Source organism: Pelmatolapia mariae, linkage group LG6 (genome assembly GCF_036321145.2).
Source record: "Pelmatolapia mariae isolate MD_Pm_ZW linkage group LG6, Pm_UMD_F_2, whole genome shotgun sequence".
Classification (NCBI taxonomy): Eukaryota; Metazoa; Chordata; class Actinopteri; order Cichliformes; family Cichlidae; genus Pelmatolapia; species Pelmatolapia mariae.
In genome coordinates, this window is record NC_086232.1 from 5,689,840 (window position 1) to 5,703,864 (window position 14,025).

Sequence of the window (14,025 nt, forward strand, 5' to 3'; positions counted from 1 at the left end):
TCTAAATTTGTGTTGGGGCTTATCAAAGCAGTGTCATAGCGTGGCTGGAGCCTATACCAGCCGACGGTGTGTGTAAAACATTTGGGACAGGAGAGTCCGTCCATCTGTTCTCTTAACTTTATATCTAAGACAATGGAGCCTGTCTGAGACTCACCCTGGGGGAAAGTCTATCACGAGTCCAAATGGCTCAAATAAAATCCAACTATCTATAACGGTAAATAAACATGATTGTTTTTCTGTCTTTTTGTTGTAATGACCCTTAAACACTCTTAAAAATGCCTTAGAGCCATTGTAAGGGTTTTGCATGAATAGTCAGAGATAAACCAGGGATTTTCCACTCCTGACAGCAGAACTGCAGGTGTCACAACTACCTTTCAATGCTGCTGACGGTGCCACACCTATGCAGCCTGTTATTTGGAAAAACTGCAGCCGGCAAAACCTGCTCTGTAGGCCATGGGTTAGTGCCTTTCTTCTGCTTGCCTCATAAGCACGCAGGTTTGTTGTTTACTTCAGGGTTGATGTTTTGTTTTTTTCTATGATGTGGGAAGTGTAAAATATTGTTGTATTAAAGGTATTTTTGTACAGCTTATATGGTCACATTCTCTTTAAAGGTCAGACACTGGAATGATTTTTTAAGTTTTTTATGTGCATTGACCAAGAATGTTTGCCTCCAGCATCACTAATAACATGAAAACGTATCAAACATGAGTTTTTCCTCGGACTGAAACATTTAGGCCTGCTCTCTCCTCAGCACGCGCTTCTTTATTGCATAACAAGAAGGAATGTAAACACATTTTATCCTGTGGGGATAAGACGGCACGTTAAAATCGGCAGGAACCCGGAAAATTGCTTCTGTCTTGTTTTGATCATTTATTCAGAACTTTTATGATTTTATCGCTAGCAGTGACGACTGTTTATGGCTGGGTGTGACTTGAAGTGTTCCAATACAAATCAAATGTAAGGGGACGCATTACAGGTGAAAAGAAGGAAAGAATTTTCTAATATAACTATTAATCTTCCAAAATACAGTGCTTTTTTCATTTTGCTCATATTTTAGTGTAAATGCTATCGTCAACAGTTGCCATGCTTTTTATTAATAAATTGAGTGAATTGCTGTTGAAGTGGACATTTGAAATGGCCAGTAAATGTGTTTTTGTATTTGTTAGTTTTTGTGAAGCATTATTTTTATTTTTTTTTTAAGTTTATATAATATCACATTGAAACTTGCCAAGATAACTACTTCGATTATGATCCAACCCACAAAAGTAAGAAATACTGGTGTTAAAGGTAACATGTAGAGATACATCAGTATTAGGCTTTTGGTTGCTGTCATGTTTTATTTTACCTCAAGTCATATATTTGGATAAAAAGAACAAGGTTCTTACTTGCTCACTAACTTGCTAAGATTAAATGACTAAGTTACATCCATAAATTGTAGGGTACAATCAAAGACTGTAGAAAACACATAATCCTGCTAATTAATAGACTAATTAAAAAAAAGAAAAGAACTACTAATCCAAACTGAAGCAAAAATGTCTTGAACAGCAAGCAATCATTTCTTTATATGTTTAAAATTCTTCAGACTCATTTATTTTGGATCGAGGCAACACTATTCCCTAAGAGCAATTAGCCAATAACTTGCCATGTTTCAGCATGATGTTTTCTTGGAAAAAAAAAATGCTCCTTTTGAGAAAACTGAACAAGTGACTAAAAACAATGTGACAGTGGCAGGCCTAAAAAGCTTATCTGCAGATCAGCAGATGAACCCATGTAAAAGTAATGCGGTAGTTCAGAGCAGGTTAAACTGGTTTGCAGTTCAGTGGTGATGTTTACAGTAACGTACTATGTTGAAGTGCTGCCGTGATGTTCACTATCAGTGTAACAGGGAACATGTAAATTGTAACTGATTATTCAGTCGCCTTTATGTATAAAGACAGCATGATACATGATCTGCTCTAATCCTGTTGAAGTCAATTAAATCTGGATGCCAGAGTAGTACAGCTCAGCTGCATATATAAGAAATCCACTGGTCCTATAGAAAAAGAATCAATAGAAATTACTGCAACTTAAATCTGAGTTTTTTCTTCCCCAAGTCCAACTTTACCTCCTGACTTTAGTCATTTTTCTGTTTAAGTATGACAGCAGAGACACCCATCTACAAAGAGCCTTTTTTTAATTTCCTGTTTTTCTCTGCTTGTGTTTCACAAAACTTTACTTCAGGCTGAATCACACATTCCACCAGTAAAGATGTGAAATCAATGTAGCGTGGAGAGAAGTGCGTTTCCTTTATTGTTGCAGGTTAGGTGTTTAAAGTGACATAAAAATAAAACTCTCAAAAACCTTTAAATTGTTCTTGCTTGTACTCCACCTCTAGTTATCCTTACATGTTGCTCACAGCTCAGTTTAGACATGTGGCTAGCAAACAAGTTGCCATAGCAACATTAGTAAAATTTGTGCTGGAAGCTGATCCCTGTTTTGCTTGATGGGCAGGCCGCCTCCAGCCTGCCTGCGTCAGAGCTCATCTCTGTTTGAAGAGGAGGACGCACTTTCTCCTGTTTCAACTACAGAGCTATGCAGTGAAAAGTGAACAGTCTTCTGGACGCTTCATCAGCCCCTGCTGGTGATTAGTTGGATCTACAACAGCACAGAAGGACTTAGTCTTGCGTAGCAATCAGTTTCATTCAATTGTATTGATGTCGGTTTTTTTTCTTTTAATTATGCTAAATGTGTTGATATCTCAGCCCTTCAGTGAACACCTATGAATTAGTACAAAATTTAAAGTTTATGAAATGCACAAAAGATAAACATCTTGTATTTAGAGCAATAGTTTAGAGAAGTATTAAATGTGTATCTTAAGTTCGATAAAGCTTATGTGCACAGATTACACTGTAAGCTTATTTCATAACATAATATAGTGACCAAATTACTACAATTATAATCATTATAAAAATGCTCAGAAAGTACTCTTACAAACTTATCTCACACTTAAATCTCGGCTCTTCAGACCGGACGCATCTCATTCACTATGAGACAAACAGGCCCATAAGAAAGTAACTGTACAACTAAAATGCAGACCTGTTAAACATTATATACAGTGGGGCTTTTTTTTAAATTGATGATAATAATAATCATATCTAAGCAGCAATATTAATTTTATTATGGTTAACACAGAATCAGCCACTGAGTCATCCACCTTATCACCTGTGGTAAAAGTACAGCATGACAAGATTTAAAGAAAGAATCTCAGAAACCTGATTAAAGTATTTTTAATAAAGGCGCAAAATTCATATTTGACAGACATGACTGAAGCGTGACAGCCTGTCCTTCAGTATTCCTTCAACAGCACGAAATCCTGAGCCGGATTACTGGAGATGAAATTCAATTTTTGCTCTTTCCTGAATGAATTGGATGATTTGGGGAAACCAAAACTTCCCAACATCCCCCTCAGCCCTCTCATTTGCCATCATTTCCTGTTCTATCAGCTCCACTGAGGTGAAGAGCAACATGTGACCAGTTGAAAAGTCAGTGTAGGCACAGGCCTGGCAGGCAGCTGCTAAAGCTTCAGGCCTTGAACATTTGTCCTCAGGTTCAACATTTGCTTCTCCTGTCGGGCTTTTTCCTCCTTGAATGCCATTTTATTGGCTTTCTTTTCAGCTCTTCTTTCCTAAAAAAAAAAAAAAAAAAAAAAATACAATAAAATAAAAAATATCAGGAATCAAAATGTAAAACTGATATTCTACAAATCTCTTCATGGCATAATCATTTGTTCACAGCTTCCTTTCTGTGGGAAGGCTTTGTAACATCACATATTTCATCATTAAAAATAAATAAATAAATAAATAAATAACTGAGCCTAGTCAGCACAGGATACCAAAGTATTTACCCCAGTTTGCATTTGGATTAGACTCATTTCAATGACTTCTTCAGCTCGTTAATCTTTAGCTGGGTTAAAGAATTAGACCTTTGTCATTCTGACTGTCAACAAATTCCAAGAAAAGAACAAAACCCACATTGAGTTAGTCCTCAATAATCTGTCTATCCCCAAACAGGCTCCTCGCTCTCAACTTTTATAAATACTACATAAACATGTGGGCTAAAAAACAGCTGGTCAGTGTAGTTTTATTCTGTTAAAAGGAGAATATTTTCAGCAGTGTACTAATCCACATTTGGGGCTCAGCAGTACAGAGAGACTAGGTCAAAATGAACTCGTGCTGATGATGGAGACGGACATTAGCGGATTTTAGATGGTGCTGAGAGGAGTCGTCTCTGATCCACTGGCAGGATGCAGCAGTGACTTCAGATACAGCTCGCTGACCTGCTCGTGTCAGATCACAGCTGGTGTGATTTCATCATTTTGTTCTAAACTGTTCAGAGGCAGGGACAGACTTCCTCACCTTACGTTCTTCCTTGATAGCCTGTTTCCTGGCCTTCCTGTCTTCTTTCCTCTCCTCTTTGCTTCGAGGCTGAGCGGAGACACGAGGCAGGTCTGTGTCGTTAATTCTCGTCATGCGCTCTGCCTGCTTGGCTGTGAGGCCTCTGGCTGGGAGCACATCTAGGGGGATGCCCGTCTTACTGGAAACACGGATCGGCTTTGGCTAAAGACAGAGAGAATTCAATTCAGACCACACGTGAATAAACATAATAATAAACCTTAAAAAAAATGACTCAAACACATTTTCTAAGCATTTTATAAGAGCCTATCCCAGCTGTCTCGCTCTAAGACAGCTGGGATAGGCTCCAGCACCCCCTACGACCCTGAAAAGGACAAGTGGAAGCAAATGGATGGATGGATTTATAAGTCACATTACTGACAACAACAACATGAAATAGATTCAAGAGTTTTTCAGAATTTTTAAGGTCTGACTCTGATTCTGTTCATCTGGACGAAGTGTTTTTAGTGGAGAGACCACTAAACGTTTCTCGCTACGTCCAGATGAACCGAATCCACTTCCTAATCGGGATGATTGAGCATGCATGGCTATATTCCTTAACATTTGTAAAAGAAAATTCCAGTCTTTGTTTTTTACCTTTTGAGGTTCTTCAATGACTTTGGGTCTGTTATATATGTTGGAGTATGTACCTGGAGAAGAAAAAAAAATGGATAAAAAGATCATCTGTAGAATAAAGATATACAATTACACGAGTGTCTCACTGTTGCACTTCCCACCACTACTGAACAATAAATTAAACCAACACCATAAAGTAATCTCAACAGTCTCAGTTTGTTGGAGCTGCACTCATCCATAAAGGATACAGCAAGACTTCCAAAATAATTGTTTTATACTATTTTGCACATGTCTGTAGATACTCACTGTTGTACCATCTTCAGACACCCTACAAATGACCTGAGCCAAAGGTGTCATATTTGAGTTCATCACTCCATAAGACCTGCCACTGATTTTCAGTCCAGTTCGTGTGTACTTTGGCTTTTCTTCACATTTTCCTTCTTTAAGAATCATTTTTTGACAGCCACCCTTCCACTGAATCCAGTTCTAATGAGGCTAAAAACTAGATGGTTCAACATAGGAGCCAGATACATCATTCAGGCCTTTGTTGTGCTGATGTTTCCTTTGTTGTCCACATGCCCTTTTCCCTTAAGATATTAAAGGCACTGCTCACCACACTATGTCATACCAAGTTTTGGCTGATAATGCTTTGAAAATCACGCTGCTGGTACAATAAATATTATTTTATGCCTGTCAAACTGTATTATCTATGGCATTTTTGTAAATGCAACTAAAGAAATGGGAAGTTGTTTCTTTGAAAAGGCTTGTAGTGATTATATCTTTAGGCATGAGGCAACATGCCTAAAGATACAATTTGAAGCAGTTTTGTCATTTCATTCCTTCAGTTAGGGGAATTTTATAGTCTTCAATGCTTCACAGGTGAGTGTTAAATTTTCATTTATTTATTTTTTTAAACCACCGGCACGTCAGCAGGGCCATTTCACAACTCCTTTTAAATGACTGTAACTCTGTTACAGTTTGTGCAACAGGCAAAATTGAAATGTGTCAGTAAGAACAGAAGGCGAGCTTTACAGGGATATTTGGTCTGTCATGGTAGCACAAAGCATTCACAAGGTAGTGCTGTCTGAAGACAGGAAAATCAGCTCTGCCTAGATTTCACCGTGTGTGCTTCACATTACTAATTTAAATGGTTCCTGAACAAATGATTTTGTCATTTTACAGCCAAACTTCCAGGTGGATTGAATCACTTGGGTGATAAAGGGTTCAGTGGCTAAACACAAAAAACACATTCCTATGAAAATGCTCATGTACAATCACTGAAAATGAGTGAAAAACTAAAGAAAAACTTTGAAAAACCATCAGAAAATCAGGAGAACTTGAAAAATTACATTAAAAAAAGTGGACGCGAAATACAAAGAAATGAGGGCTCAAGACTTTTACGCAGTAATATTCTGCATTTAAATATCTCTGGAAAGATAAATGTGTTTGTTTGTTCTCCCGAACGATGTCACAGATCAAGAAATCTGTTTAAAATGTTAAAAACTTGGATGAATAAAAGAGCTCAGAATAAAACTCAGTGATGAGATAAAAATAGAACTCTACATAACATGATATAAAAACTCACTGATGATTGTTTCACAGTCCCACTTCTCTTCTGGAGCTTCAACAACAACGGTTTCCATCTCTTCTTCTTCATCCTCATCTTCCTCCTCCTCCCTCACAACAGGAAGCTCTTTGGGACCTAAATCTTCTGGCCTCAGAGACCTGATCCACAAAACAGAGGGGGGGGGGGGAACCCACACACATTAATCAAATAGATCATTTAAAGCCACACCACTAAAAGAATGAAATATCACTCACTCCTTCTCTTTCTGTTTGAAGTAGTCTTTAAGGACTTCATCCAGACGAACACTGTCTGGTTCGATGAACCCTTCCAGCTCAGCGTTGTCCAGAGCACCGATCTCATCATCATCAAATTGTTCATAAAACTGAAACGGCACCATACAGGAAGTGTGAGCTTTCATGTAGTATGAAAAGACATAGAACTGAAATAACAACAGAAAGGAGGCCAAGCACATTTACTTCTTTTGTGTTCTGTGAAGCACATCAGCACCCAGCAGTCACTCGTTACACACCAAATGCTCTGAGGATGTACCAACAAGTGCTCAAGGCCACCGGGTTTTCTCTCTTCAACTACTGAACATTTGAAATCAGTACTTAACTTTCTGTAGTTGCACTCTGTTTTATATCAGATGCTTCATTTGTCACTGTACTTTTACATGACGATGGGAAGAGTTCCTGACAGAGAAAAGACTCCATACGAACGCAAAAATGTTCACCTTTTCAAAGCGGTCGTCCAGCAGGGTGAGCTGCTCGTTCCTCCTCATCACAGACGAAGTCAGCGAGTACTCAGTGAAGCGACTCTTCGTCTCTTCGTCCATGAACAGAAACTCTCGACCTCGGCTGTCCCCTTCCGCGTCCTCGTTGCTGGAAAAACCGCCTTCAGAGTCAAAGTCGCCTTCCTCATCTGTGTCCTCCCACTCGTCATCATCATCATCATCATCATCATGACCGTCTCCTCTATCACAGATTACACAAATACAAACAATTACAACAGGATATGACAGAATTTTTGCACTGTATTAATAAATATATTCATTAGGTTATATATATTAAATACTGGCTGTGCCGGGTAACATCTACATGCACTCTGAACCAAATGCATTTTAGCAGTAAGGAACAGTGAGTCTCTGTCTTCCTGTTTCATTCAAAATGGATTGAGATACAGCTCAAGTTTTAGATTGGGGTGTTTTGATGATCAGAAAATACTTTTCTGATTGTGTTATAAAAGTTAAGGCACAGTCACATTTAAACAATGTTGCTGTAGTGAAAATGAATTTTCAGGCATAGAAACCAGCCTCGCAGTTACAGTTTCATTCGGGCTTTACAAAAGTCTCAATTACAAATCTGGGATAATCTCGTTTTTAAAAAAAATACATAAATAATCTTTGGGGAATAAAAAGAAAAATTTGACTATTGCATTTCTTACTCCGTGTCTACAGCTCCAGTCCTACTGTTTGCTCTGATGATGAAATCATCATCCAGGATGTTGTTGGGGTTCTCAAAATCAAAGTCATCGTCGAGAGCAGCTACAATGTCCGGATCCATGTCGAGCCGGGGTCCTGGAGGAAAGTGTATAAGACAGTTTCACTGTGACGTCAGGAGCTGAAGGTTGGCTTTAGGTTGCATCACATGTTGGAATTAACACATTATCTTTAATATGAAACAAAGCATATTTATGTAAATGTCTATATTATTATAGTGAAAAAGTTTTACACAAAATATCGATGTATTGAGCTCTACGCTGTGCTCACTTTACTGCAGAAGCAGAAACGGGTCACGGAGAGGGGTTTGTGTTGGTGTGTGGGGGCTGTATCCTGTAGGTTTCTACTGTTAACTGAAATTATGAGACAGTGTGTTTCAGATCAGTTTACAGAGTAAAATAAAAGTAAAGTAATGAAGTAAAGTAACGACGAAGTAAAATAAAAGTAAAGTAACGAGTAGTATAACAACCGTCTTTCTCCAGGGAGTAATTAAGTAACATACTGCATTACCTTAAAGTATTCCGTGTAACATGTGTTGTAACTTTATTTTACCTTTTTTTTTTTTTTTTTTTTTTTTTTTTTTTTAACTTGCTAGATACGGGACAGGGGAAAAGAAAAGGGAGAAAGAAAGAGGGGGAAAAAAAAAAAACAGCGGAGAAGAGGGACAGGGATAAAGGGCAAAAAACAAAAACCAACAAAATAAGCAGACAAAAAATACATATATCGATCACCTGGATCACCTGTTGAGAAAGAAAAAAGAAAACAAGCAGAAGAAAACGAGAGTAATAGAATAAACAACATCACAATGATATATGGGAATATAACACTAAATACTTAATATTAAACATTATTGTGCAGCACGTAAGATCGACAGCGCACAGTGTGCTTTGAGGTAGGAGCCAAAAAGGGTGTAGTTTGTGTGTGTGATCACCCGTGTGTACACCTGTGAGCATGAGCGCGCTTGTATTTAAAAGGTTCCTTAATGTAATGATCTGCTAGAGGGTGTGGGGGGCCACAGTCCCATCCTCCAGGGCATGAAGCAGGTATGGAGGAGATCAAAACTCCAGACATCCAGAGGCCCCCAGAACACAAGAGACCAAGGAAGACCAACAGAGGGGCAGCCGCGCCACTGTCCCAGAAAGAGCTGAGGAGAGTCCCAGATGAGGGATCACTCAGCAGCCGCGGAGCAGAAGCCGGGGGGGTTGCAGTGACGTGCCCGTGAGCTCCGTCGGCAGCCAGCTGTGCCTGAGTGACCGAGCCCCAGGCCGAGGGCACCCCACCCCCGAAGTGGCCCGAGCGAGCCCCAGGTTCCAGGCCCCGATAAGCAGCCACCAAGGAGTGAGCCGGTGTGTACCCGGACGCCCACCCCCGGACACAAAGAACCACCAACGCACCGATGTCTGAGGGCGTCTGCCACCGGCAGGGGAAGTGGTGGGGGGAGATAGGCCTCCAAACCTTGGAGGGCCTGAGATGTCCCCAGAGAGGTGGCGTCTGATACCCAACCTGACATATAGACACAGACATACAGGCACACTCAAATACAAACATCCATTCCCACCCTCATGCTCTCATAGGCAATTACTCCACACTCAACCAACGTGGAGACAGACATAAAGAGACGCTGTACACACAATCACACTCCCCAAGCGTACTCTAAGAACCGGGTCTAGGTACCCTTGCCCCCTCCAGGGGCAAGGGTATTTTACCTTACTTTATTTTTATTAATGATCAGAACAAAGAGGGGAAATAACACACAACATGTAATTAATTTGTATGAATGTAATGTCTTTGATATGTTGCTTAGAGATGGTGGTGACTCTCAAAGTGGAGCCAATGAGAATCGATAAGTGATATCGATAATGGAATCGGAATCGCTAAATTCTTATCAATTCCCATCTCTTGATATGACACCACAAACTGACTCCCAACACATGACTCTGCAAATAATTTTTGCATATTGTGTTGTAATGCATGTTTGACAAGCACGGATCTAAAACGAATGTAAGGAAGTGTTGTTCTGCTGCAGTACCCAAATCTGCAGATGAGACGGAAAACTTCAGTTTTGTTTGGTTTTAGAAAAATCTTCTAAATCGGGTCACACAGTAATTAGTGTGGCAAATCGTGAGCAACAACATTCAGACAGTATTTAATGATGATTTATATCCAAGTTATTAAGATAACTATTATTTTAGAAGCTTGATAAAAGGTCCTAAAACACTTTATTCCATTTTAAGTGATGGGCTGTTTACCTGAAATGGGAGCAGCTTTGTTCAAAAGTCCCACCTTCTCTTCAAACTCTGAGGCGAACACTGAAGAAGGCAGGTTGATGGAGGCAGCCTGCTCATTGAACAACACAGGGATCATTTTAGATCAATTGCTCAGAGTAACTAGGTGACGCACAAGTCTGTTAAAAATGTTTCACAGCAACTCACAGGATTGTCCTTGTGCACGATTTTTTCCCCCTCATTCTCCTCCTCTTCATCTTGGATGGAAAAAGGCTGTCTGTCAGAGTACACGAGCTCAGATGGGCCCGACGCCTCCTTCAGGTGCTGAAGGTAGTCATAATCATCATCAAAGAATACGCCAAATTTCCGCTGCTCCTCACGCCTCTTCTCCGTTTCCACCTAAGCAACAACAAACACATGATCGCAGCATCACATTAACGCGGCATTTCTGAAATGAAGTGAAATATTAGCCATCGGGTTGGTCAAACTAAAGGGGCTACAAAGTAAATCAGAGCAGAAGAACGTGATTAAACAAATGTGAAAAAAGAAATAACAACTCTAATTATGACAAATGACTTTGCTGATTCGTTTTTAATTGTGAAGTCCTGAACAGTTTAACCCTCTTTAGGGTTCTTAAAAACCAAAAAAGTTAAACAAGTATAAAATCAGACATTAAACACACATCCTGTGAACATGACTAAAAAGACTTATGATCAGAACAGCAAGGTTGTACCTTTGTGGCAGGCAAGAGGACATGCTGCGGCGCTTTCTCATCTGCAGCCAGAGGGTCCTTTTGACTCCTGTGGACGAGGTGAAAGGTCACAGCCTTCTTCTTGTCAATGAATGCCTTCTTCTTTCGATGGGGCTGAAAGAAACAGAAAATAATTTAATTCTTCTTTTTTTTTTAAAAAAATTAGACTTATGCCAAGCAAGACACAAGCATGTTCAAATCTATCTGATTTAGGATGATCATGAAAGTAACAATATGCTGAAAAGGCCTCGAGTCACTCTTCCTTCTTTAAATTTTGCTAAGAAAATTGGAAATAGGTTTCTATTTCCAGGTTTCTATTGAAACAAGTGCAAACACACACGGAAATACACAAAGAAGGTAAAAAGGATTCCTGTGTACTGTGGGGGCTTTTCTCCCTGCTTCCCTTCTTTCAGAGTGGCTTCTTACATCCACCCTTATTACACTGAAAACAGTAAGTGGACCACCTGAAAGGTTAGATGCATCTCTTGTTTCAGGCATTTATTAGCTTTTCACCATTTTCTTAAGGGCATGACTTTCAGAAACTGTTGATCTGATGTAGTGTCTAAAGATACAATTTAAAATTGGTTCTTTGCCAAGATGCCAGGTTTGTGTAGTCAAAATTGTGTTTCATCCTTTGAGTGAAAAAGCAGACGGAGAGAAACTTTGAAAGACCTCTGAAAGCCTAAATACCCATTACTCAAGACCACTTTCAACAATACAACAGCTGATTCGAAACAAAATATAAATAAACTAGAGCTGATTCAATGCTCAGTACTGTATTACAATGCAAATACAACACCGTGGGGATCGTCACACAATAGTGTGCTCAATAAGCAAACGTAACACGGATTCCTTATGGCTGATGCCATGACAAACTTGGTTAAATTGTCAAGAATTAAAACTTAAGCCATTTCCTTTGTTTGTTTGTTTTAAGACTAGTTTTTACTTCAGTCACCTATTAACTACAGCAGAATTAAAAACTTTAAGTAGGGTAGGGTGAGGGTACCCTACTTAAAGTTTTTAATTCTGCTGTAGTTAATACCTATAACAACTTCGTTTTGTAATCTAGTTGTTAATGCTGTGTGTGAGTTGCCACTTTATTACTTACGTCCAACTGTTTGAGCAGGGTACAACAAACCGCTAACAATGTTTTTAGAGACTCTTTTAGATCATTTGAGTTCGTGTGTAAACTCTCTAGCTCACATGAATAGGATGAACAAGACACTTTTCATTTAACTTACTTTTAAGTTTTTAATGTCTACTTCTAATTATAAAGCTATCACAACTTCTAGCTAACCACTTTTTTTTACCAGTTTCTTGAGGAATTGGCACGTTAGCCACTGTTAGCTAACAACATTAGCTGCCTTAGCCTGGCAATATCTTACCATTTTGTTGTAGAGTCTCTCCTGTTTTCCGACGGGTCAAGCTAAAAGGTCTTCAAATCTCGATTCACGGGTAGCTGTTACAACATGTAACCGTTTAAATGATCACTCTTTCTCCGTTGTTTATACACGCTGCCTTCACCTTCACCACGCTGATGCTACCATTACTGGAAAGAACCATTAGCAAGAATAAGGGGGTTATAGGCATTGATATGAAAGCATTGATATGCTACGATAAGGTTTTCTTTCCCACAAAAAAATAAATAATGTTGTAAAATATTTAAAACTATGTTTATATATATAATATTATTCGTGATTCCCGCGTGTCATGTGTGTGTAATTTAATTCCACGACATTATGGAGTTAGTATATTCCAATATTTTTTTTCCCCACGCAACTTTATTTATATAGTGCCGAAAAACAAAAGTATTCTTCGGTCCTTTAGGGGTCGCCACAACGTATTATATGTTAGTGATGGGCAAAGGAAGATTTTATGAAACACTGAAACGTTCGAAGCATTTGTGCCTGAATTGTATCAAGGTTTCAAAACAGTTTTACACGTCTCCACAGTGACATCTGCTGGACACAATGTGCAGACAGGCGTTCTAAATAAGCGCACTTACTACAGTGGCTTGCAAAAGTATTCGGCCCCCTTGAACTTTTCCACATTTTGTCACATTACAGCCACAAACATGAATCAATTTTATTGGAATTCCACGTGAAAGACCAATACAAAGTGGTGTACACGTGAGAAGTGGAACGAAAATCATACATGATTCCAAACATTTTTCACAAATAAATAACTGCAAAGTGGGGTGTGCGTAATTATTCAGCCCCCTGAGTCAAAACTTTGTAGAACCACCTTTTGCTGCAATTACAGCTGCCAGTCTTTTAGGGTATGTCTCTACCAGCGTTGCACATCTAGAGACTGAAATTCTTGCCCATTCTTCTTTGCAAAACAGCTCCAGCTCAGTCAGATTAGATGGACAGCGTTTGTGAACAGCAGTTTTCAGATCTTGCCACAGATTCTGGATTGGATTTAGATCTGGACTTTGACTGGGCCATTCTAACACATGGATATGTTTTGTTTTAAACCATTCCATTGTTGCCCTGGCTTCATGTTTAGGGTCGTTGTCCTGCTGGAAGGTGAACCTCCGCCCCAGTCTCAAGTCTTTTGCAGACTCCAAGACGTTTTCTTCCAAGATTGCCCTGTATTTGGCTCCATCCATCTCCCCATCAACTCTGACCAGCTTCCCTGTCCCTGCTGAAGAGAAGCACCCCCAGAGCATGATGCTGTCACCACCATATTTGACAGTGGGGATGGTGTGTTCAGAGTGATGTGCAGTGTTACTTTTCCGCCACACATGGCGTTTTGCATTTTGGCCAAAAAGTTCCATTTTGGTCTCATCTGACCAGAGCACCTTCTTCCACATGTTTGCTGTGTCCCCCACATGGCTTGTGGCAAACTGCAAACGGGACTTCTTATGGTTTTCTGTTAACAATGGCTTTCTTCTTGCCACTCTTCCATAAAGGCCAACTTTGTGCAGTGCACGACTAATAGTTGTCCTATAGACAGATTCCCCCATCTGAGCTGTA

General features: G+C 39.5%; 1 protein-coding gene across 1 annotated transcript; it reads right to left on the reverse strand.

Annotated features, from left to right (window-relative positions):
* Positions 1–2,986: 2,986 nt before the first annotated feature.
* Positions 2,987–12,598, reverse strand: ltv1 (LTV1 ribosome biogenesis factor). The gene is made up of 11 exons (XM_063475722.1): positions 12,433–12,598; positions 11,030–11,161; positions 10,504–10,695; positions 10,321–10,408; positions 8,017–8,149; positions 7,307–7,547; positions 6,828–6,955; positions 6,592–6,731; positions 5,028–5,080; positions 4,395–4,595; positions 2,987–3,664 (listed from the first exon to the last, which is right to left on the reverse strand). Exons 1-11 carry the CDS (start codon positions 12,433–12,435, stop codon positions 3,554–3,556), a joined length of 1,422 nt encoding a protein of 473 aa, XP_063331792.1. The 5' UTR covers positions 12,436–12,598; the 3' UTR covers positions 2,987–3,553.
* Positions 12,599–14,025: the final 1,427 nt, after the last annotated feature.